We start from the raw sequence: 21,815 nt of genomic DNA on the forward strand, positions 1-21,815 counted from the left end.
CATCTATGGTTTTTACTTGACTTCCTAAATTTTCTATTTCCAGTTTTATTTTTGTTTGTATTTTCTTTAGTGATTTTATTTCTTTGTTATATACCTCCATGTCTAAATTGTTTCCAGTATTTCACTCAACTGTTGTTTGTATTTTCACAATCTTCTTTAAGACATTTAGTTATATCCTTTTACAAGTTCTTTTACATATTCATATTGTTAATTTGTAAACCTTGTCTTGTGCTTCAGTTCAATTGTTTTTCTCAGGTCCTGTTATAGGTTCACAGGGCCAGTATGGTTGCTGGCTTCTAGAAGAGACATATTGTCTTGGTGGTTCATTTTTGAGTGTGTATTTTCCCCCCATGGGACCTCAATGTCTATAGTTATTATGTTTACATTGTTTCTTTGTGTTGTTATCAGATCTCACTTTTGCTCAATAGGCATTGTATTCTTTGGTTGTTGTTGGCCTCTTTCAGTGGTAGCCAAGAGCGGTACCTGATAAAAAGTGATTCTGCTAGTTGGGGGTTATGTTTATCACAGAGAAATGGAAATGGGCTAGATGAAAATAATGAAGGGGTTGCAGTAAAGAAGTCAGAGGACCCTGGATCTGCACCCTGGGCTCAAATCCCTAAGGGGTGGAGGTGAGCTGAGTGGAGGGCCTCAGGCAGGTAGACTGCAACAGAATTAGGAGTATAAAGAGATCAGAACAGAGGACAGGAATGACAATAAAAGTTGCCTATGTGTGTGCTGGCCACTGTGGCCACTGTGGGTCCCTGGTGGTGTATGATTCTGTGGATTGTCAGGTATCACAAAGGAAAAGAGATGAACTGACAAGGAAGGCAGAAAGGGCTACTTCTTTGTTCTTAATTGCAGCTTTTCTAGAACACCATGGACATTGAAAGTGCAATCTGTTTCATGTTACCCTTGGAACCTGAGGAAGATTGACACTGACAGGCTAGAGAGAGAAAGATCACCATATGTGGAGTTCCCTGCAAGTGTCATGGCTCAGAACAATACAATCCACAGAAGAACAAGAAGGAAAACTCATTTCAGGTCTACTTAGTCAGCCAGGCTGGAACAAAGTTCTGGAGTCTGACATCAGGCCTGTTTATTTAGACAAATTTAAGCACAGTATAATTTTGGAAAAAGTGTCCTGGTAACAATATCCCAATCCCATGAACACAATAAAACTTAAGCATAACTAAGCTCAAGATAAAGTACTTATCATTTGCCTGTAACAGTTCACCCCAGCTGAGAACGCCCCATTCATGCCTTCCCAAATACGGCCCTCTCAGAGAAACTGACAAAAGTTGAGTTCCACCCAGTTTTTCCTACACCTATACCTTGCCCTACTCCTCCTCCTCCAAACACTGCCCTCTCGGAGAAGCTGTTGAAAGGCCAATTCTGCCATGGCATGGCCCAAGTTTACCATGGCACATAGCTACCTTGTGCATGTCATCATCCTGCACCCCTAACAGGGTATTTAAACCACCCCCTTTAGAACAGCCAGGTGATTTCTCTCCTGCTCCCTTTCCAGAGAGTCGCCGGGGAGTGCTGTGCTCAGATGAAACCTGGTCCTTTGGCTTTCTGCATCAGTGGAGAAACCTACTACCAGGGATACAAAAGAACCTATCACTTGTGACCTCTACCATGAAGATGGATTCTATAGCTTAAAGGTCAAGGATCTGGTGTGGTCTCTGACCAAGATAATGTAGAGGTCAGCAGGCTATAAAGTACATGTGACATTTACCCTAGGAATGGATTGTATTGATTGAGAAACAAAGATAAAGATAAAGGTCTAGGGAGGAAGAGTCTGGGATAAACATTCTGGGGAATTTGGGTGAGTCCTGGCATTACAGAAAGTATAGGTCACTGGTCATTAACAACGTCCGGGCATTCTGGGTGGAAAACAGGTGTGGTGAACACTCTAGGTTTCTCCAGTGCTTATCTATGAGCACACATGCCTTCTGCACCCACAAAGAAAGATTACACAGAAAAACAGGAGATACCTGCAGACAACCATGGCAGAAGCATGGACAGGAAAGTGCTTCAGGTTTGGAATAGGAGAAACAGACACCAACTGACTTCAGAAGTGTGTGGATGGACCTCTGGACTGGCCCCACTGCCACTGGAAAGTAGGGCTAGAGTGGCATGAGAAGTCTAGGAGACCTTTGGAGCAGGCTGCTTCAGCTGTAGAGGCAGAAGTGAGCTGGATGGGGGGGGATGTTTAAGTTGTGAAAAGTCATTTGATGAAAAGCAGCCTGTATAAAGAGTTGAAACATTAAGAGAAGAGGGAAGAAGGCTTAACAACTGCTCTGTGTGCTCCATGCATTTCCTCCTAAATTCATGCTGGTTCCCAGTGTGAAGAGGACCTGCTAGTCTCATGTTGAGCAAGATGCGTGGTTTTCACACCTGAGAATAGGGGCCTGTAGGGCTCTCAAACTCAGATTGTACTTGGGTTTTAAAATGGCATTTGGAAAATACAGGGGGAAACTCAGGAGCATGCTTGTCTTGTAAAATCCCTAAGTGATATAGAAGTCCAGTTTAGTCATTGCTTTCAAGGCTCCCAGAGTTCATTTTTTTTCAAAATACTATAATCATGTTATTAACTCCTGGAGGCTTCCTCCCATTGAAGACCTAGCATGATGGGAATTAATGGGCCATGGTTTATGAATAGCCAGTCTCAAAATAGCACCTACAAGAGACTTTTTAGTTATAAAGGACAAAAGGCTAGTATCCCCAGGAAGCCAGCTTAAATGAAAGATCAAATGTTTACACTGCCATCAAAGTAACCTAACCTTTAAGTGTCCCTTCATGATATCTAAGACTCATCATGTATGTGAGATCAGTGTCACGAATGACAGGATTTTAATCATGAGGGAGATTTTGAGCTCATATAATGGGAAAGTCAACCAATACAATACAAAAAGACAGAAACCTCACAGTCAAAGCTTATCTGCAGTCCTAGATACTATTAATACCATGAAAAGCAAAGAAAGGCCAGGGGGCAGTTTCAGCTTGAGGCTCCCTGGAAGCCTGTGGCAGTCAAGTGCAGCATATGGTGGAGACTTAGCTCCTGGGTCCAAAAGGTAGGTACAGGATGAGAACCTCTGAAGGAATGTTATTAGGACAACTGATAAAAGTGAATCTGTCGGGCAGTATTTTATCATAGTGTAGTTATGTCACAGTGTGTTAGTGGTAGAGGCTGTTGTGGCTGTGACAAACCCAAGACAAACAGAGAGCAGGAAGTATTTTGACTGTGGCTTCAAAAATTTTAGTTCATGTTTGATTGACTTTGTTGTTTGTGGGTCTGTAATGAGGGACATCGTAGACCCAAGCTCTCTCTCTCTCTCTCTCTCTCTCTCTCTCTCTCTCTCTCTCTCTCTCTCTCTCTCTCTGTGTGTGTGTGTGTGAGAGAGAGAGAGATAGATAGAGGGAGGGAGAGACATAGACACACAGAGATAGAGAGAAACAGAGAGAGGAACAGAGAGAGGTTTGAGGGAGCGGGATTGTGTGTCACATGTGTGAGAGTGCTCATGGAGGCCAGAAGAAGGCATTACATCCCTAAGTTGGAGTTTCAGGGGGTCTGAGCTGCTGCACCTGGGTGCTGGGAGCTGAACTGGGGTCCTTCCACAACAGCACCAAGTGCTCCTAACTGTTGACCCATCTCTCCAGGAGCCATCACATGTCTTACATGTCTTTTTAATGTTATTTAATCTGTCATTCACCATCACATATTTAAATGTTGTCCATAATGGAATCCATCCAGTTTTCTTGTAGTGTCTTATCTTCTTCAGAAATGCCTCCCTACTCAATGCCTGCAAGTGTACTCACTACTCTTTCCTTCTGACACAGCCTTGACAGTCTACATTTAGCTCCTAATCCATCTGTTATTTATTCTCACATGGGAAAAGAGGATACTTCTACTTTTATATTTAATCCTAGTTATAGCTGCTAAGTTCTGAATGGTTTTGCTCTCTCCAAAATTCATGTTGAAATAGAACCACGGAGTGTTGGGAGATGTGGCCTTGGGCCAGTGAGTCAAGAAGGCCAGTGAGAGGTATGCATCTAAAAGACATTAGGGATGACTCCATGGTTAAGTGTAAGGAGTAGGGTTTTTCTGCCCGCCGCTGGTCTTGTCCTGCCGCCGTGCCAGCCCCAAATAATACATAGAGAGATGCTGTATTTGATATAACGCTGTTGGCCAGGTACTAGTTTCTTATTGGCTAGCTCTGTCTTAAGTATTAGCCCATTTCTGTTAATCTATGTATTTCCACGTGGTCTTATCTTACCAGAGAGAGTGGCAGCCAGTGTTCTGCTCTCTCCGTCTCCCATCTTGACTCCTCCTTACTACTTCCTCTCTCCTCCTCGTCTCCTAGTCCCACCTATCTTGCTTTCCTATTGGCCACCAGTGCTTTATTCATTAACCAATAAGAGAAGCATATTTACAGAATGGTATCTCCCATCATTTCCTCCTTTCTGTCTAAAATAAAAAGAAGGGTTTTAACCTTAGCATAGCAAAATATATCACACAACAGTTATCAAATAAGAATCACAGTTAACAATATTTAGTTCTTTAGCATTTTGTAAGACTTAAAGAAAATATTCTATCATCTATCTTATCTTTCTGAGTCTAAAGCCCTATATGTAACTTATCTTTAATCTTAACTAAGGAAAACTATAACCATAATTATCTGTCTTCAAGTCCCTTAAAGAGCACAGAAGGATAGTATATAAACTCTAGAGTGACAGAGACAACTCACTGCCTGGTCAGTCACCCAAAGTTCTTCTGTAATGTTCCATCATCAGCCTATAGGCCTATAGGCCATAGTGTGTCTGGCAGACTCCTCAGCAAAGCAGGAAACTTTAAACTGTCTTCTTGTATTGGCAGTTTGTCAGACACTTTTCTCTGTGTCCTGCAAAAAGTCTAGCAGACTCTTCCATGAAGCAGGAACCCTGTAGTAATGTCCATCTTGTATCAGCAGTCACTTTTCTGTGGGTCCTGCATGTCCAGTTTATACAGCATAAAGTCAAACAGTTCAGACAAGATCAGTATCTTACCCAAATGGCTTGTCTTGGCATATTGAAAGCAAACTTCATAACTCCATTCTTCAATGTCCGTCTTCCTTTCTGACACAGGTGGTTTTGGTAGGAACATTTATGTCTCACTGTCAAGAAATACCCTAAACCGTGTTAAATACCATATTTAAATACCAAAGATCTGTAGGTCTTTGAAAGGTTTGAAGAATGCCTATTTGTCGTTCTTTTTCTGCAGCTAATGCCTATAAAACACAAACACAAACACAAGATTCAGTGCCCACGTGGAGTTTATTGAGAGAGGGGGAAGGGGGGTAGCTGGTGGCCAACCGAAAGCAGGAGAGAGAGCGGGTGTGGGGCGCTTGCTTTAAAAGGGGGGCTTGCGCATGTGTAATTGAGTCCTCTGGCCGTTAGGTAAAACTTGAGCTGCCAGGTAAGGCTGACATAGCGATGACATGGCCATGAGTGTCCCACCCATCGTCGGGCAGGGCCAGCAGGCTGCTAGTTCCTAATATTCCCACCTCTTATTCTTATTAAAAAGGTGGGGGTTGGGCGTGGCAGGTTAGGGAATAAGGATGTTGAGTTCTCAAGACCGCTTCCTGCTGACTTGGGGGCATAGATCGTCTTTGGGGGATCTGAGAAAGCTGGGGTGCTGCCATGTCCTGGCAGCTGGTTGTTTCATAGCAGTCCTGACAGTATGGAGTTCTGGCATCTCTGAGACCTGGCAAGATGTTAGCAGAGCAGAGGACAAGGTTAGGTTCTTTTCTCTTAGGCTTAGTACTTAGTGGGAGAAGTGTGAGGTGGGGGAGGGGCTCCCAAGCGGGTCCTGGGACAAGGGAAGGAAGTCCAGGAAAAGTTGATTTATTTGGAGTGAATCTGACATGTTTAAATGGATCCATTCCAGCTCCCTAGAACCTAAAGAATCCGTTGGGTTTGTGAAACCTAAATATTAGACACATTAGCAGCATATTCATATTAGAAATGTTACCTTTACTTAGGAGTTACAAGTGTTTGATGATTTGTGTCTCTAGATCCGTGGCTTTTGGCTGTCATTCCTGTAACAACAGCTATTGGTTAGATTAGAAGTTTTAGCTCAGCCTGAGGACAGGAAGAAAAGCATGAAGTTTCCAATCCTGCTGAGTAAGGTTACAGGAATGAATCCTTAATTTTCTAGAATAGGAGACAGTGTAGTTGATCTCCATGTTCTCTGAAGCTGAAGGGAACAGGGTCCTGTTGTAGTTGCTATATATGAGGGATTAGTTTTGGATGAAGAAGTAAAGGGTTTGAGGTGGGATAAATGAATCCAATGGGAAAGGCCCTCAAGCTTAGCAGCTGTTGGAGTGACAAGAATTACCTTGAAGGGGCCCAGCCATTTAGGGGAGAGGGGTGAGGAGTGAGGAGCTTTGGTCTGGGGGAGAGAGAAGGACCTGGTCCCCAATGTTAATTGGGGATGTACAGAAGTTGGTGCGAGGTCGAGGCAGGGAGTGGTCAGTAAAGTTCCATAGGAGGACCGCCAAGTGCTCCTCTCTCTCTGGCCCTCCCCCTCTCTCTTGCTGCTCTTTATCTCTTTCTCTCTCTCCCCTGCTTTAGGTTCACCACCAGCTACCCCCTTTCTCTCCCCTCTCTCAATAAACTCCACATGGGCACCGAGTCTCGTGTTTGTGTTTTATAGGCATTAGCTACAGCAAAAGAACAACACTATTCATCTCAAATACATCTCTATATATCTAGAAAACCTAACTCACCTAACTATAAGTTTTAATTATCATAGGTAACTATCATAATCTGTACTAAATTATACATTACATTTCTAAATGAGCTATGCAAACACAATATCTAAACAAGAGGAGAAATATACATATCACAAAACTGGCCTTAATTCTTATCAATAAATGAAAACAAAGTTATTATATCTAAAACATAATCCCCTTTTTTTAACCTTTAAAGAGATTGGTTGTAGTCATTAACCAATTATAACCAACCCCATTTAAATGAAAACAAACATTTATAAACAATATTTGGGAATTTGGGTGTTGTTCCTTCCATACTGTTTCCTGCTGGTAGGAGGCACTATGATAGGGATCCTAAGAAAATGCAGAAAACTGTTAAAATATGGTGAGTGTGGTGGTGCATGCTGCAATCCAAGCACTCAGAGGTTGAGGCAAAAGGGTAATGAGTTCAAAGCCCTCCTGAGTTATGTAAAACTACTTTCCTCTAGAAATCTAGAATTTGATTAATTAAATGAAGTGAACCGACGAAAATAATTTCCATATGTGGAAAGAATCACATTTTGTGTCGAAAAGGTAAAACATAGCAGGCAAATCATGTCAGAGCCCTCTCAATCTAAAACTTGCTCAGTGATTGGCTCCACCAGCTGGAGACCAAGCCTTTGACACATGAGCCTTTTGGGGGACACTTTTTGTCATGTTATGATGCTCTTTGCACCCACTCTTGCCTTTTTCTTTATTCAGATTCACCAAGTCATCACCCTAATAGGATCTAAGAAGACAGTACATACATGATGTTCTGAAAGTACATTGCCCTGTGTAAAGATTGTTCTTGGCAATTTAGCAGTTTCATGGCAGGGTTGCCCCACCCACTTTTGCTTACTGCTAACAGTAGTTAGAACTGCTTGTGCATTTTTACGATTTGAAGTCTTCAAACACTAGTTACACATTTAGAAAGGGAACTCGATCTTGCTTGCTTTGTCTTTTTTCCCTGCATCTTTTCTTTGATTGTTCCTCTTCCACTGTACCTTTTATATCTTGGTGTGTCTCTCCAGCATCCACTTCTATGATGTGGTCCTCCTCTGTGGTTTTCATTCAACAAAAACAACACTTTGGTCTCTTTGGACATGTTTTATTTTGCCTCCCTCTGTGAACTTCCCCAGGGTGCATTGAAGGTTAATGGCTGGCTCCATTTTTGGAATTTTCTTGGATCCTTCTTGGAGAAAACTGCCAAAGAGTATAAGCAGGGCTTAGACATAGCTAGTCTCTGCTGAGTCCTTGGAGGGTGACTCTGCACACCTGTTCCTTTCTATCCTTTCTGATCCCAGCTTCTCAAACCTCCTGCAGGAGCATTGGCATCTTTGGCTCATGTGGGAAAGGAGTGTGACCCTTAGAACTAAAAGAAGTGCCAGAACTCCTGTCCATGTAGTGATACTTTTCCTTGTCCACTGACAAGTGGGGCATTGCCTCACTCACTGAGTTTTTAGCCCTTTTTATTCTCATCTCTCAGCCACAAGACTCTCAATGATTTTGGAGAACAAGGTTCTCGTGGGTTATGGGGAAGACAGGAATTGCCCTGAGAGCTTTAACCTACAAAGGCAAGGGGATAGCAGAAGTATTATGGAAGTAATTATTGCATGTACTCAGTAGTGTTTAGTTAAAGGGGTGCTGGGTTGCAAGGTCAGTGAAATTGACCTGATATATTATGTTGTTTGTTTACATTATGATTTCTTCTGTTCTAATAAATTAAACCCAAAATGGGTTAAACAAACAAACAAACAAACAAAAAAGATACTCTATTGTCTTCTGTAACCAAACAGCTCAGAGGCCGGGCTGTCTTCATGAGCAGCTCTGTGCAGGTTGTAAATGGTAAGGACTCTTGATTTTCTCTCCAGATGTTTTGGCTTTTCTCTTTGGTGTTGAGTTATTCATAGTCAAGCTGTCCCCTCAAATCCACAGGCTGGCTGCAGAGGCTCCACACATATATCTCCTTGGTCATTTCATACAAGGGATGATATAGTCATCCATTTGTAGTGAAAGGGTTAGTTAGCCTCATGACACTTTGCTGCCTGTGTATCTGGAAATAGGAGAGACCCTGGAGATCAGATGTGTCCTTTCCCAGGGCCACCGTAAAACGTTGCCACTGCTGTTTCTTGGGTAACAAAACCCTCACTCCTCTTCAGTACCTTCCATCCACCTTACGAGTATATGCTTCAGGACTGAATTTTGGTTCATTCTTATCTTGGCCCCTTCCTCTCCACTATGATTGTCTTGACACAAATATGGTCTACAATTCTGGCCAAGATGTAGAGGAAAGAGAGCCATAGCTTTTAGGGTTACCTAAGCAGAGATATCATCTTGGCTCAGAGGTTATCGTCCAGAGGGGAAGTAACCCAAAGATCAAGCACAAAAGACAAAACTGTTGAGCTGAGGACCATCTCTCAGATAGATGGAAGGGACAAAGGGCTTTGATGAGACCTCAGAACTCTAGTGTTGAGTAATGTAAGAGCCACCTCCAGACTTCTTGTGTGGGACAACAAATTCTTGTTGATTAAATTCTTTTGTGTTATACTTCCTTATTAAAAGAACTGTTCTTTGCTGCTGTGTGATCTTCTGGTATAGACTGTGGAGCTCCATTGTTTTATCTTTTACACTGCATTCAACCAAAAGCATTCCAAATGATTCCTGACCACTCATCTTGGGAAGGTGCTGTGTGATTGGCAGCAGCCTGAATGACCCAAATCTCTTTCTTCTACTACTTGGATCAGTTTACCTCATCAAGCCTATGGACTGAACATGGGAGATGAAGAATTACCACTGAGCAATGAGAACATGTGTTCCGCAAGATACTCAAATAGATAATGAAGCAACATTACTGGATGTGTAACATTTTGTGCTTTTGAATGAGTCCTTCTTCCAATGTTTCAGACTGTATACAAAATGGGTGTGGGTGGGCACTTGGTCTGATGGCCTAACAAACTCAACTCTTGCAGATGCTTTCGGTCAAGGACAGATCTGCTAACACTATTAATTCATGTCAGTATCCCATGAAGCCTTTTCATTAGGGTCTTTGATCTCCCAGCTTTGGGCCATAAGCCATTTTGAGATGACACCAACTACAAATGTGACTCATGGGTGGATAGGTGGAAGAGCCACCAGGCCATCTCTCAGTAGGTATCACCCCTCATGCCCTGCGATTTTCTGGCCTTCATCTCATGTGCTTCCTTGAAGTTCAGTTGTTTCATGGCTCTTGGGATCAGAGTGGTATGTATAAGAGGAGGGCTCAGGTTCTGCTGTGTCTAGTGATTCCTGTCCTGCTGATTAATGTCAGCAGTCAGGAGAGTTTCGCAGTCAGCCATTCAAGAGCAGAGGGCTTAGTCCATGAAATCCCGGAGACCTGACATGCTCTGGGATAACAGGGAGTGGTTTATGTTATTTCTGTTTCATCTTTGCAGAATGTGTTTCAACATCTGAAGATGTGAAAAACAAATACACATTTTGGAAGAATTTCTGTGTTTCTGCGTATGAACTTAAGTAATGTTATGGCAAGATAAACTAATCAATATTAAACTGCCTGTCTCCAAAGTCATTGTCTCCTCTGTGGCTGCACAGACCAGCGTTTTTACCCAGAGATAACATGTGGGAAAAACAAACAAACAAACAAACAAACAAACAAACAAAAAACCCAAACCAAACAAACAACAAAAACCCCTGTATTTATTGGGATTGGTTTTGAGAGGGAAGGAAACTGAGAATTCTAAGAACCTTTGCTGGGGGGTGGGGAGGATTGCACAGGGTCAACTACCCTGGAGTAGATGAAATCTTAAAGGACCCCATATCTCTTACTGCTCACTCTTCCCTCGAAAGGGCGTTTCCACCCAGAGAGCTTCCAGACCTGACTCCATGGGACACACCTCCACTCTGCCTGGACCTCTATATGCCTATAATTCTTCACCCTACCTCTGTGCCTTGCTTCTGCTATGCTGGGTCATTGGATTCACCTTACAAGAAGAAAGCAGAGAAAATGATGTTCTCTGGGATAATTCTCATAGCTATTTCCTCCAAATGCCTTAAAAAACAACAACAACAACACACACACACACACACACACACACACACACACACACGCACGCACGCATGCACACACGCGCGCGCGAAACAAAACAAAAACCACCGATGACTGTCAATCTAAAAAGATGAAAATTGCCAGTCCTTTCACATTGCTTAAAGGAGACAGCCATGTTTGGTGTGATTAAAAATGGGTATTTATATAACTGTCCGGAGGTTCATACTCCATAAGAGGATTGACCTTTGATGCTGCTGCCTGAGTTCTTCTACACAAAACAGTCAAGCTCCTCGTGTGGGCAGTGCCAGGTTTGGGCTTCAGGAGCAAGCCATGCCAACTCTTCGTGGATGCTATTTCTGCATCTGGGATATCAGTACCTGCAGGGAACCAAGCAATAAGTGCTGAACCATTGTCCATATATTTTGTTTGGGAGTCTGCAAGGCCTGAAGGCTGTTTCAAGTAGTTTTTTTTTTTTTTTTTTTTTTTTTTAAATGCCCATAGCATTTAAAAGGAAGAGAATCCACCAATGTCCTTTGAGTTTGGCTGGAGCTCTGGGCACTTTGGTTCCTGGTGGCACCCCATACCTGGGGCCTTCCCTGTTTTAAGCAGTCCTTGGCTGGAGTCCTTCATGGAAGAAGGGGGCGGGGTATCAGGGGATAGATACATCCTCCCAGAGCAGCATGTTTCCCCACCAAAGCCTTGAGAGGCAGAAGAACCAGTGCTCAGCATCTGGCTGATGTTCAAGCGCTCACAGAGCAGGCTTCAGGCAGCTTTGGGTCATTTCGAGCCCATTTTTGCCTAGAATTGACTGCAGGGGCAAGCTAGGGTCACCACTTGCGGGCTGGGGGCGGGGCAGGCCACACACGCTGAGGAACGTGGAGGCAGGGTGAATTAGAAAAATGTGACCCCGAGACCCCGAACGCCGCCAAGCTCCCTCTCCTGCGCTCCACCTGCTCTTCAGCGCCCAGTTTCCAGCCAGCCATGGCCAGCCCTGCGCCCTTAGTGGCTTCCATCAGCCACCAAATGGTGGCTCTTCAGACCCTGCAGCTGCTACAGCGAGAGTGGGGCTGGGGCGAAGGTCCTAGCGACCCCGGAAGCCCGCGTGGCCCAGACCACGTGCCCGCCGCCCAGGTTCGTCGCTCAAGCCAGATGCGGACCCGGCGGGGGCTGGGACGCGGGGTCGCGGGAGTGCGGAGCTCCCCCGAGGCAGGCGGGCTGCGGGGCGCAGAGGGGGGCGCCGAGCTGCTGCCCTTCCCCCGGGACCGCAGACCCTGCACCCTGGCGCGGATGGCGATGCGCAGCGCGCTGGCCCGCGTGGTGGACTCGACCTCGGAGCTGGTCAGCGTAGAGCAGACTCTGCTTGGACCTCTCCAGCAAGAGCGACCCTTCCCCATCCACCTGAAGGTGAGTGTGTCCTGAGATCCCCTTGGCCTGCAGTGTCTGGATGGAGTGAATGGGAACACTCCACACAGGGTGTGGTTAACTGTCTGTGTGCGGAGAAGAGGGCAAAGGGAGACAAGCACTGAGGACTGGCATGTGGGACAGAGAACTTGGGAACCAATCACCTGGGGGCTGCCCGACTAAGGAACTAGACTGGGATTGGGATGTGTGTGTGTGTGTGTGTGTGTGTGTGTGTGTGTGTGTGTGTGTGTGTGTGTGTGTGTGTGTGTATTAGCGTGTGGGGTGGGGAGGAAAATGCCTTGTCAACTTGTCAAGACCTACCTGTCACATAAGTAATTTTTTTTTTTTAACTTGTGGGAGTCAGCTGCCCCTCCCTCCCCCTCCAGGCTTTTCAAAGACTTAAGAACACTTTAACCCCCAGCTGTGTATATTATGATGGCATCATCCACATTTATTTAAAGTTCCTTCACACTCGTGATTCACAACTATTTTGCATAAATCCAGTTCCTCACAGAGTGCAGAGATCTGACAGAGAGCCTAAACCCTCATAAAGTGAGCTGAGGGCAGGTGGTACCCAATGCTGACAGGCTTGCTAATAATTAGTAACAGGGACTCCTGCTTAGTCAGCTGCCCAGTAAGGGCAGAACTGGGAAGGCAGCTGAGGTGGGATGGGGTCTAGGGTTTGGGGAGTTCAGTTCCAGCCCTGCCATCAACTAACCTAATTGTGCTGTGTTTATTTTATTGACTTGATACAAGCTGGGATCATCAGAGAAGAGGGAATCTCAATTGAGAAAAATGCCTCCATCAGATTGACTGTAGGCAAGTCTGTGGGGCATCTTCTGAACTAATGATTGGTGTGAGAGGGGAGCGGAGAGCCAACACCTTACTAGGCAGTGCTGCCCTTGGGCAGCTGGTCCTGGGCTGCCTGAGAAAGCTAGCTAACAAGCCGCAGGGAACAAGCTAGGAACCAAGCCCTCAGGTTCAATTCTTGCCTCAAGTTCCTGCCCTGACTCTTGCATGAAGGCCTCTAAACTGTAAGTTGAAATAAACCCTTTCCTTCTCAGGTTACTTTTGGTTATTGTGTTTATCACAGGAATAGAAAGCAGAGCAGGACATAGGTCACAACTTTTTGGGACCTGCTGGCTCTCAAGTTGTGGCCAGGAGCATCATCTTGTCCATCCACTTGGGAGTCCAGAGGAGATGGGGTGTTGAGGAGAGCTTGGGTCATTCCTTAAGGGTCAATGCTGTTCTTACTCTATGAGCCAAAGTTTGGAAAACATGCACTGTATTAAGTTGCATCATAGGATGTAAAACATTCAAATCAAACATCACCAAACCAAACATCTGATGCAGGGGTGTCTTTCTCCGTCCCCCCCCAAGAAAAAATTTAAATTCTGCCCATGTATCACATATCATTGGTTGTGAGTTATATACTAACTTCATTGAGTTTAAGATATGAAAGAATGTGTATCTCAGAACTGATGAAATTTCCAGTGCCCTGTTATAATATTAGAAACATGTTAGAAATACATATGTGTATTAGTTGTTTTGGGGTTACTATGACCAAAGGCCTGATGGAGAGGTTACTTTGGTCAAGGCTTCACCTCTTTTATTCTTTGATGACAATGGGGAGTGAACCCAGGACCCCAAGCATGCCAGGAAATAACTTACTCTTTGCCAGGCAATAACTCACCCACCAAGTTATTTCCCCAGTGACAGATTTATTTTTGGCTTACAGTTGCAAAGAGATTTTGGTCCATCCTGTGGGGGAAGGCATGGTGGAACATCTTCTTGGTGGTCAGACATCACAGGGGCTTGGAAGTAGGGAAGGGGATAGGTAGGTGAGGGCTAGGGCTGATCTTTAGTTTTCAAAATTTTACCTCCACCATATAGGCCCCGCCCTCTAAAAGCTGTACTGCCCTAACCTCAGTAGTCATTCACTGGTGATCACTAAAAACAGGACCCGAGGGCGTCTTTCATATTCAAGCTGTAGTGCTGTGATGTCAGATACACAGGACAAAGACAGACTGGCAGCTAGAGAAGCTGAATGAGCTGTCTTGCTGTCTATGAAGGCTGCTTGGGGCAAGCAACTTCTTTCTTCCTCCTTTTTTTTTTTTTTTTTTTTTTTTTTTTTTAATGACTGCTCTCCGCACTGAGGGGCAGGGAGGCTGTGCGATTCAAACCACGAGCATTAATGTGTCTGTCAGCTGCAAAGAGTTCAATTTAGAAGACGGGAAAAGTGATTCTGGACACTTAGAGCCAGGCAGGGGAAAGGTCTTTGTGGCTGAGAGTCAGGGACAAGAACCCTACTGCCACTGGCACCAAGATTGTAGTCTCTTGTTCAGTATGGTGGCCACTCATACTTGGTCATCTTTTAGACATTTCTAAAGGTGACATAAGGTCCTTAGCATACTCTATCCTTTTCCATGTGTCTTTATCTAGATCTTACTTATTTTCCGGAAAATTGAGGCCAATGGACCCAGATATCTCCCCTTCCCTCTAACCTATTACGTGTGTGTGTGTGTGTGTGTGTGTGTGTGAGAGAGAGAGAGAGAGAGAGGTATGTATGTGTGTAAGAGGTGTGTGTGGTGTGTGATCGGTGTGTGTGGTATGTGATCACGCTGTGTACATACACATATATGTGGAGACCACAGATCAGATCAATGTCAGGTATCTCCCACAGTTACTGTGTACCTTTTTTTGGAGGCAAGGTCTCTCACTGAAGTTCACAAGTTTGGCCAGATAGACTGATTAGTAAGCCTCAGGGACCATCTTGTCCCTGCTTCCTTGACAGCCCTGGCCTTAGAGGAGTGTTATTCCTCACCTGGTGTTTGTTTGTTTGTTTTAATGTGGATGCTGAGGATCTGAGCTCAGGTTCTCGTGCTTACCCAGAAAGCCCTGTGTCAACTGAGTCATCCCTCAGTTTCTCTACCTGCCTTTCTTATCATCTCAAACAAATCAGTGTTTTTCTCCCGTGGGGTCTTTCTTGTCCTACTGAAGTGAATCTTTCATTTGTCCCTACGTAAATTTTCAACAGAGAAGGGTTCTCAGCCCTATGAATACACTCTTTAGTTTCCTATAAACACATTATGATTAAATTTAATCTATAAATTAGATAAGTAAGAGAGTAACTGCAATAACTGAAAATAAACTAGAACACTTAATAATTATGTTTTGTTTTTGTTTTTTAACCTGCTGAACAGCATGACTAAAATTAAAGCGGACGTTTTAGCTGCTGGCTTTCCAACATGGTTGGGGCACATTTACTACCAACACTGGGAACTGTGCTCACTGCTTCAACTCTTAAACTTTTTTGTCTATATGAGTAAAAGTTAAACCTGCCATGCTGTGTGGCTTGGAAATGTGGTCACTGCTGCTGCCAGCTGCTTGTACACACTATTTAACTGTTGGTAGCAGTCTTAAAAGAGCCATGCAGGCCTTGCCACTAATGCTGAGTCAGGAAGCCTCTCTTAAAGGAGCCTTGAGCCCACCTGAGAAAATGTTGCTACCAAGAAGTGTGCTTGTCTCTGTTGTTTTGTTTTTAGAATCCCTTTTTAAGTTTTTGTCAGGTTTTACCATTCCACTGATATAGGTGCTATGAAGAATCCTAATGGGACTGGGGTCATGTTTGTGGTTAGCACTGTCCTGGGTTGCAGAAGTGGGGCTGGTGTGCTGGCTAGGCAGATGTTTAAGAGCAGGTTTTTCCCAAGAAACCCAGACAAGGCTTCTTTTCTTTTTCCTTTTTTTTCTTTCTGTTTCTGCCTCTTCCTCTGTGTATATCTCTGTCTCTGACTCATAGGTCCCTCACCATATTCTTTGACTTCCTGCCTGCCACTCTTCCTGTCCTTCCTGCTCTCTGTAGATAATGTTAAGGAGAGATGTAGGGGAAAACAGGAAGAATGATGTTCGTGAGGCCATTTGAACTATACCTTGGGATGTGACCATTTTGAAAAGAGTGAACTCAACTCTGACATCAATAAGTTGCCAGCTGAAGTTATACAAATCTCTAAATGACTTTGGGGATGACATGGCAGGTAAAAACGTCATCTTTGGGGCTTGAGGCAGTGGATCAGTGGTAAAGTGCTTACCCTATAGATTATACACAACAACAACAAAAACAACAACAACAACAACAACAACACACACACACACACAGCGATTGAGGAAGATACCTGATATCAATCTCTATCTTCCACACACATTTTCACACACACATGAACTTGTACCTACATCCACTTGTAGGCTGTTAAAGTATCATCTGCATTTAAGAGCCTATGATATCACACTGTACTTCTGGATTTATTGCCCATCAATGTTGCTTTCAGAAAGCCAGACCTGAACCTGGCATTTGCTGACAAATGGCTCCTGCCTTCAAGACTTCAGTTCTGAAGGGAGTGTTTATTTTCTGTAAGATTCTGAAAAGGGCTTATCTTCTCCCTTTAATGGGCATTGCAGGTGCAAAGAACTTGAAGTCATACTTCTTTCCAGGTTTTAAGAACATACTGTTCAAACATTTCAGACATATGCATTATTAATAAACACAATACCCAATGCAAGAAAGCCCCAAGACATTTTTCCTAAGAGACCTCCTTTATACTGAATGCCAGCTCAGGGTTGAGGAAGGGAGAATGCTCCTGGGCAGGAATGATTAGCAGAGGTGGCTGGACCCAGATAGTCCTCTATGCCAGCTATTAGTAATTATATTTTATGGATGAGAAAATGCATTTACCATAGATAAAACGGGTTGTCTGAGGGTGATCTATCAAAGGGAAGAACCAGAGTGTGGATGGCTATTGCTTTGCCCTTGAGATAATGGGCTCTGTCTGCTCTGAGGGAGTCCCATCTTGAAACCCACAAAGGCTTGATGGCCATGCTCAGTGATATTTTCACAGGTGCTGGGAATTAGTATGCTATCTTTGGAATCTTTGGTGAAGGATACTGTCTTACATATTACAGGATAGAGTTCTAATAATACTAACAATAACAATGATAATAACATTGTTTTAAAAATTTGTGTTAGACTGGAAAGTTGGCTTACGGGGTAAAATCCTTTGACATGCAAATCTTATTATCTAGCTTTAATCCCCTAAACCTCCTCATGCACTCTGGCATGTATGTTCACATCAGTGTGTGCACATGTGAGTATGTGTGTGTGTGCACAAACACACATCATAATACACATACAATAATGACAAATGGTTGAAACTGTAATCTCCTTGAAGCCATTTCATTGTATGAGCACAGGTTTCTCCAATGTGTCTGCATAAATTTTTTACAGTAATTCATGGGGCACACAGTAGAAAGTACTCACCCAGCTTTGCAGGAACCCTGGACTGGGCATTGATTCTAAGTGTATAAAAGTGTGTTCTTTAAGAGGATTTAATTTCTGCAATTTTCCTATGAACCTTTGCCGTGTCTCATGTGGCTCGGGTCTAGGAACGATGCTTAGGAGCAGTGAGTGAATAAACAAAAGTTACACAGGCACATAGAGAGGGAAGCTGTTGGTTGTGTTCTTCTGTCTCAACCTGGAACCTCAGAGTGTTTATTGGCAACAGGGCAGGGGGAGGAGTTAGCTAGTTCTATCTCTGTGGGAAAGCAGTCTCAGGCTATAAACATCTGAGGAAGAAGTCACAATTGATAGCCTTTGCACACACTGACCAACCATCCATAAACACTCATATATACCGACTCCGGACGAGAGCTCTGCTACCCATCTTGAGCTTGGTCTTTGTGGGTAATGGCTTTGCCCATGAGTCCAAGACTTGGGAGTCCTCTACTGGCAATGCCTATGTCAAAATACACATCCACTCAGGGCTTCCTCTTCTTACTACAGGGTTTATCAACTTTCATTGCGTGTTTGGACAGATGCTTCTACTCACAGCATTACAGCTCTTTAGAGACAGGGAGATGTCTCCTTGACTTTATCCAGTATAGTCAAGTCAAAATAGCTTAATGCACATTTAAAATAAGTTTGCTGCTTTATTAGCTGAGTGAACCTGGGTTAAACTGGTACCCCGTTAGATTAGTTAAGATGTGGATGGGAATCTCAGTGTACTTGAAAACGTCATTGGTGCCTTCAGTTTGGGCACTGTAGCCTATTGACACATTTCATAGGCAGATTCTGAATTACAAAAAGCTTTAGAGCTTTAGAGCTAAAAACAAACTGTTTTTAGTTGTTTGGGTATGTGGTTCTAACTCTGGCACAGTGCTAAAGTGCTGTAGGATATTGTATCATTTCTGTAGTGTCTGGGACTTCCTATGTAACAGTCACAGGAGAATATGGTTTGTTATCGAATGGAAGGCACTAAGAATGAGATCGTGGCCAGTATTGATCTTTTGTGTTTCTACTAAAAGTCATGAAGCATTGAATGAGCCTTAACCTTGTGTCTTGGGATTCCAGTCTTCCCCAGAAGGAGCAGCATTGATTGAAGACAGTGATTGGTGTATTCAAAGTTGGCATTTAGCCATTCTTGAAACAAAGAGACCACCTGTTTTATTTCTCCCTCCCCCTGGAGTAAGAGTCACATGGAAAGCCTAATCATTTGTTTTCATTGACTGTTACTGTATTTTAGAAAGGGCAAAAAGGAAAGACTATACTAGCATAATAAAATAAAAAGACCTTGCAGAGTTCATCAGAAGTCTACCACTTGCTCAGATTCTCAGGAACCAGCTGTAAACTTTTATAATTCCCCCCAAAGATGCACTATTTGAGTCTTTACATGAGTAAATGTGAAATCAACTTCAGGTTCCAGGCTCATGAGTTTATTTTATTATTTTTATTTAGTTTTATTTTTTGAGAAAGGGTTGCTCTGTGTAACAGCTCTGGCTGTCTTAGAACTCCCTCTGCAGACCAGGCTTGCTTTGAACTCACATATATCTGCCTGCCTCCCCCTCCCAAGTGCTGGTATTAAAAGTATGCACCACTCACCACCCAGCTGAGTTTATTTTTCAAGGCATTTTAATCTTGGTTAAGGATGAACAGACACACATCAGTATGGGCCTTGGCTATTCCTATCCCATGTCCTTGAGCCTTCCACCTTGTACTTAGATTGGATTCCTTCTGTAGAGCAGCTGGAAAGTTTCCGTTGAGGTGGATTTGGGATCTGTAGTGACTTTCTCACTGCAGGCAATATGATGCTGCAGTGTAGGTTGCTCTATCAACTGTGGAAAGAATGTATGAGACTATGGGGACATTCTTATTACTATCATCCATTCCCCAACCTTTCCATTAATTTTCAGGCTTCTTTCCATTGGCAGGGAGTGGTGGGTGGTGGTGGAATTTTATGCACCATCCAAGCTATTGGGTTTAATTCTTAACTTAGGAACTTTCTGTCACTTTTATTTATGTATATAGGTATTTAAGTCTGCATATCTTTCTACTCTCTACAGGTGTTTTTGTTTGTTTGTTTTTTGAGATAGGGTTTCTCTGTGTAGACCAGGCTGGCCCCAAACTCACAGAGATCCATCTGCCTCTGCTTCCTGAGGGCTGGGATTAAAGGTGTGTACCACCACTGCCCAGCCCTACTTTCCACAATTTTGATACAATGTTTCTGTGCATGTTCTCTATGGGGTATTTTCAAAGTTCATTTTTTGCAGACCTATGAATTATTTAGAAGTGCTTTCTAAAGTCTATGCTTTGGGGGAGATAAGCTGTCTCACTGATTTCTCGCTGCTTGTATTGTGATTATTGTATGACACAGACTTCCAGATGTGTTAAGATATGTTCTGTAAAATATTCCACATGTCTGTCTGATTATTCCCATTGGCTCAAACTAGTCATTTCCAATCTGTATAGTATGTGTTGCATGATTTATTTTGCTGCATGATCTACCTGTTTAGGCTTTTTAAGGTTTTAGAGATCGGTTGGTGCTCTTCCCCCTTGGGCAGAACTGCTGGATGAAGTCAACTAGATCATCAGCAGTATCTGCTTTGTTCTATATTCATGAGTTTGTTTGTTTTTTATTGCACCCCTTAATCAATTGGTAAATAGACTTTTTTGCGAGTTTTTTTTTTTTTTTTTTTTTTTTTTTTTTACCACACCTGACACCCAACATGGGGCTTGAACCCATGGCCCTGAGATTAAGAGTCTCATGTTCTACCTACTGACTGAACCAGAGGGGCTAGTGCACACTGAAAGTGCCCTGGGGCAGGTTGCAGCAAACCGAAGGGTTCAGGAAACAGGGCAGCGCTGTTGAAATGGGCCCAAATGCTGGCAGGCCATATGAGGCATGTTGATTAGCCTTTTTGCTTTGGAGACATCCTCATTAGTACTTTGTCCTATAGATCACAAAAAGTTACTAAGTAATCCTGACAAAAGAGAGCTTCTCTCTTCCAGTCCAGCAGCAGTGGGACCAGTGGCATTTGTTGGTCACCTGTATCTGACCAGGTCACTTGACTAGGTGTGATCACTCTGTCCATCTCTGATTAGTTCATTGGACTGGATGTGTTGCATGCTCATGGACCTGGAGGTGGGATTGGGTCAGCTTTGGTTAAACCACCCTCCTATAGCTAATGATGGAGATGGTAGTTCTCTGAGAAAAATCTGGAACCCAGGCAAGGGAAACACAGCAAATGTTCACATCATTAATCTAATTTCCAGCTTTTTTGCTGTTCATTGCAGGACAGTGTTGAGTTTAGAAACATCTGCAGTCACCTGGCTCTGCAAATTGAAGGACAACAGTTCGACAGAGATCTGAATGCTGCGCACCAGTGTCTGAAGACGATAGTGAAGAAGTTGATCCAGTCACTTGCTAATCTCCCTTCGGATGCCCATATGGTTGCCTGCGCTTCCTTGAGACAGATCTTACAGAATCTCCCAGATGTATGAGCATGAGAGATAGGTAGACTACAGCCAGCCCTGTTGGGAGAACTGGATCCTTCACCTTCCTAAAAATTAGCAGTGATGAGTGTTTATATTTCCCAAAAGACTTGATAGTTCAAGTCTAAGTTGGACTAAGAACATCTGTATGTAGCCTTCAGTATGGCAGCATGTGAGTGTACATATTTTTAAAGTTATAGTGTATGTTTTTTAAGTATGTTGACTTTCTGCTGATATTCTGGCTGAAATATAGTTCTTTTCGTGGAGCAAGTTGGAATGAATATATGTGTGTGTGTGTGTGTGTGTGTGTGTGTGTGTATGTGTATATATACCATATTAAGCATTGATTTTGACTGAATGATATTGAATCTATATTTGTATTATTGTGAGCTATAAGGCTTAATACAGATATGTATATTAGAAGGACCATGACTCTTCACATTATTGTGAGTGAATGGGACAATATTCTGTTTACTGGGCACTTCATTATAGGCAGTAACAGTGCTCTTTAGTCATAGAACTGCAGGTGTCAGCCATTGTGAATCTAGCACTGTCATTTGCAACTTACCACTGGGCAGAAGAGCTGCTTCTAAACCTCATACCACTGTATACTGATCTGTATATTTAAAATGATAAACTATCATTTTAATGTACAAAGTTTTTGTGATATGTAAATACAACTACATACTATTAAAGTATCAATGTGGAACAATCTAGCTTCTTCTACTGTTTCCAAACATTCCAGTAGGAAATAAAGTGCTGCAAAAAGGAGGGGGTG

The 21,815-nt window shown here is 43.3% G+C and overlaps 2 protein-coding genes across 2 annotated transcripts in view; one reads left to right on the plus strand and one right to left on the minus strand.

Moving 5' to 3' along the window:
- Nucleotides 1-21,815, minus strand: part of LOC127230298 (GTP-binding nuclear protein Ran) — a 1,116,469-nt gene that overhangs the window by 274,430 nt on the left and 820,224 nt on the right. The gene's annotated exons all lie outside the window — the stretch shown is intronic.
- Nucleotides 11,434-21,073, plus strand: Dleu7 (deleted in lymphocytic leukemia 7). The gene is made up of 2 exons (XM_051195562.1): nucleotides 11,434-12,222; nucleotides 20,840-21,073. The coding sequence occupies exons 1-2, from the start codon at nucleotides 11,800-11,802 to the stop codon at nucleotides 21,044-21,046; spliced, it is 630 nt and encodes a 209-aa protein (XP_051051519.1). The 5' UTR covers nucleotides 11,434-11,799; the 3' UTR covers nucleotides 21,047-21,073.

Source organism: Phodopus roborovskii, unplaced genomic scaffold (assembly GCF_943737965.1).
Source record: "Phodopus roborovskii unplaced genomic scaffold, PHOROB, whole genome shotgun sequence".
Classification (NCBI taxonomy): domain Eukaryota; kingdom Metazoa; phylum Chordata; class Mammalia; order Rodentia; family Cricetidae; genus Phodopus; species Phodopus roborovskii.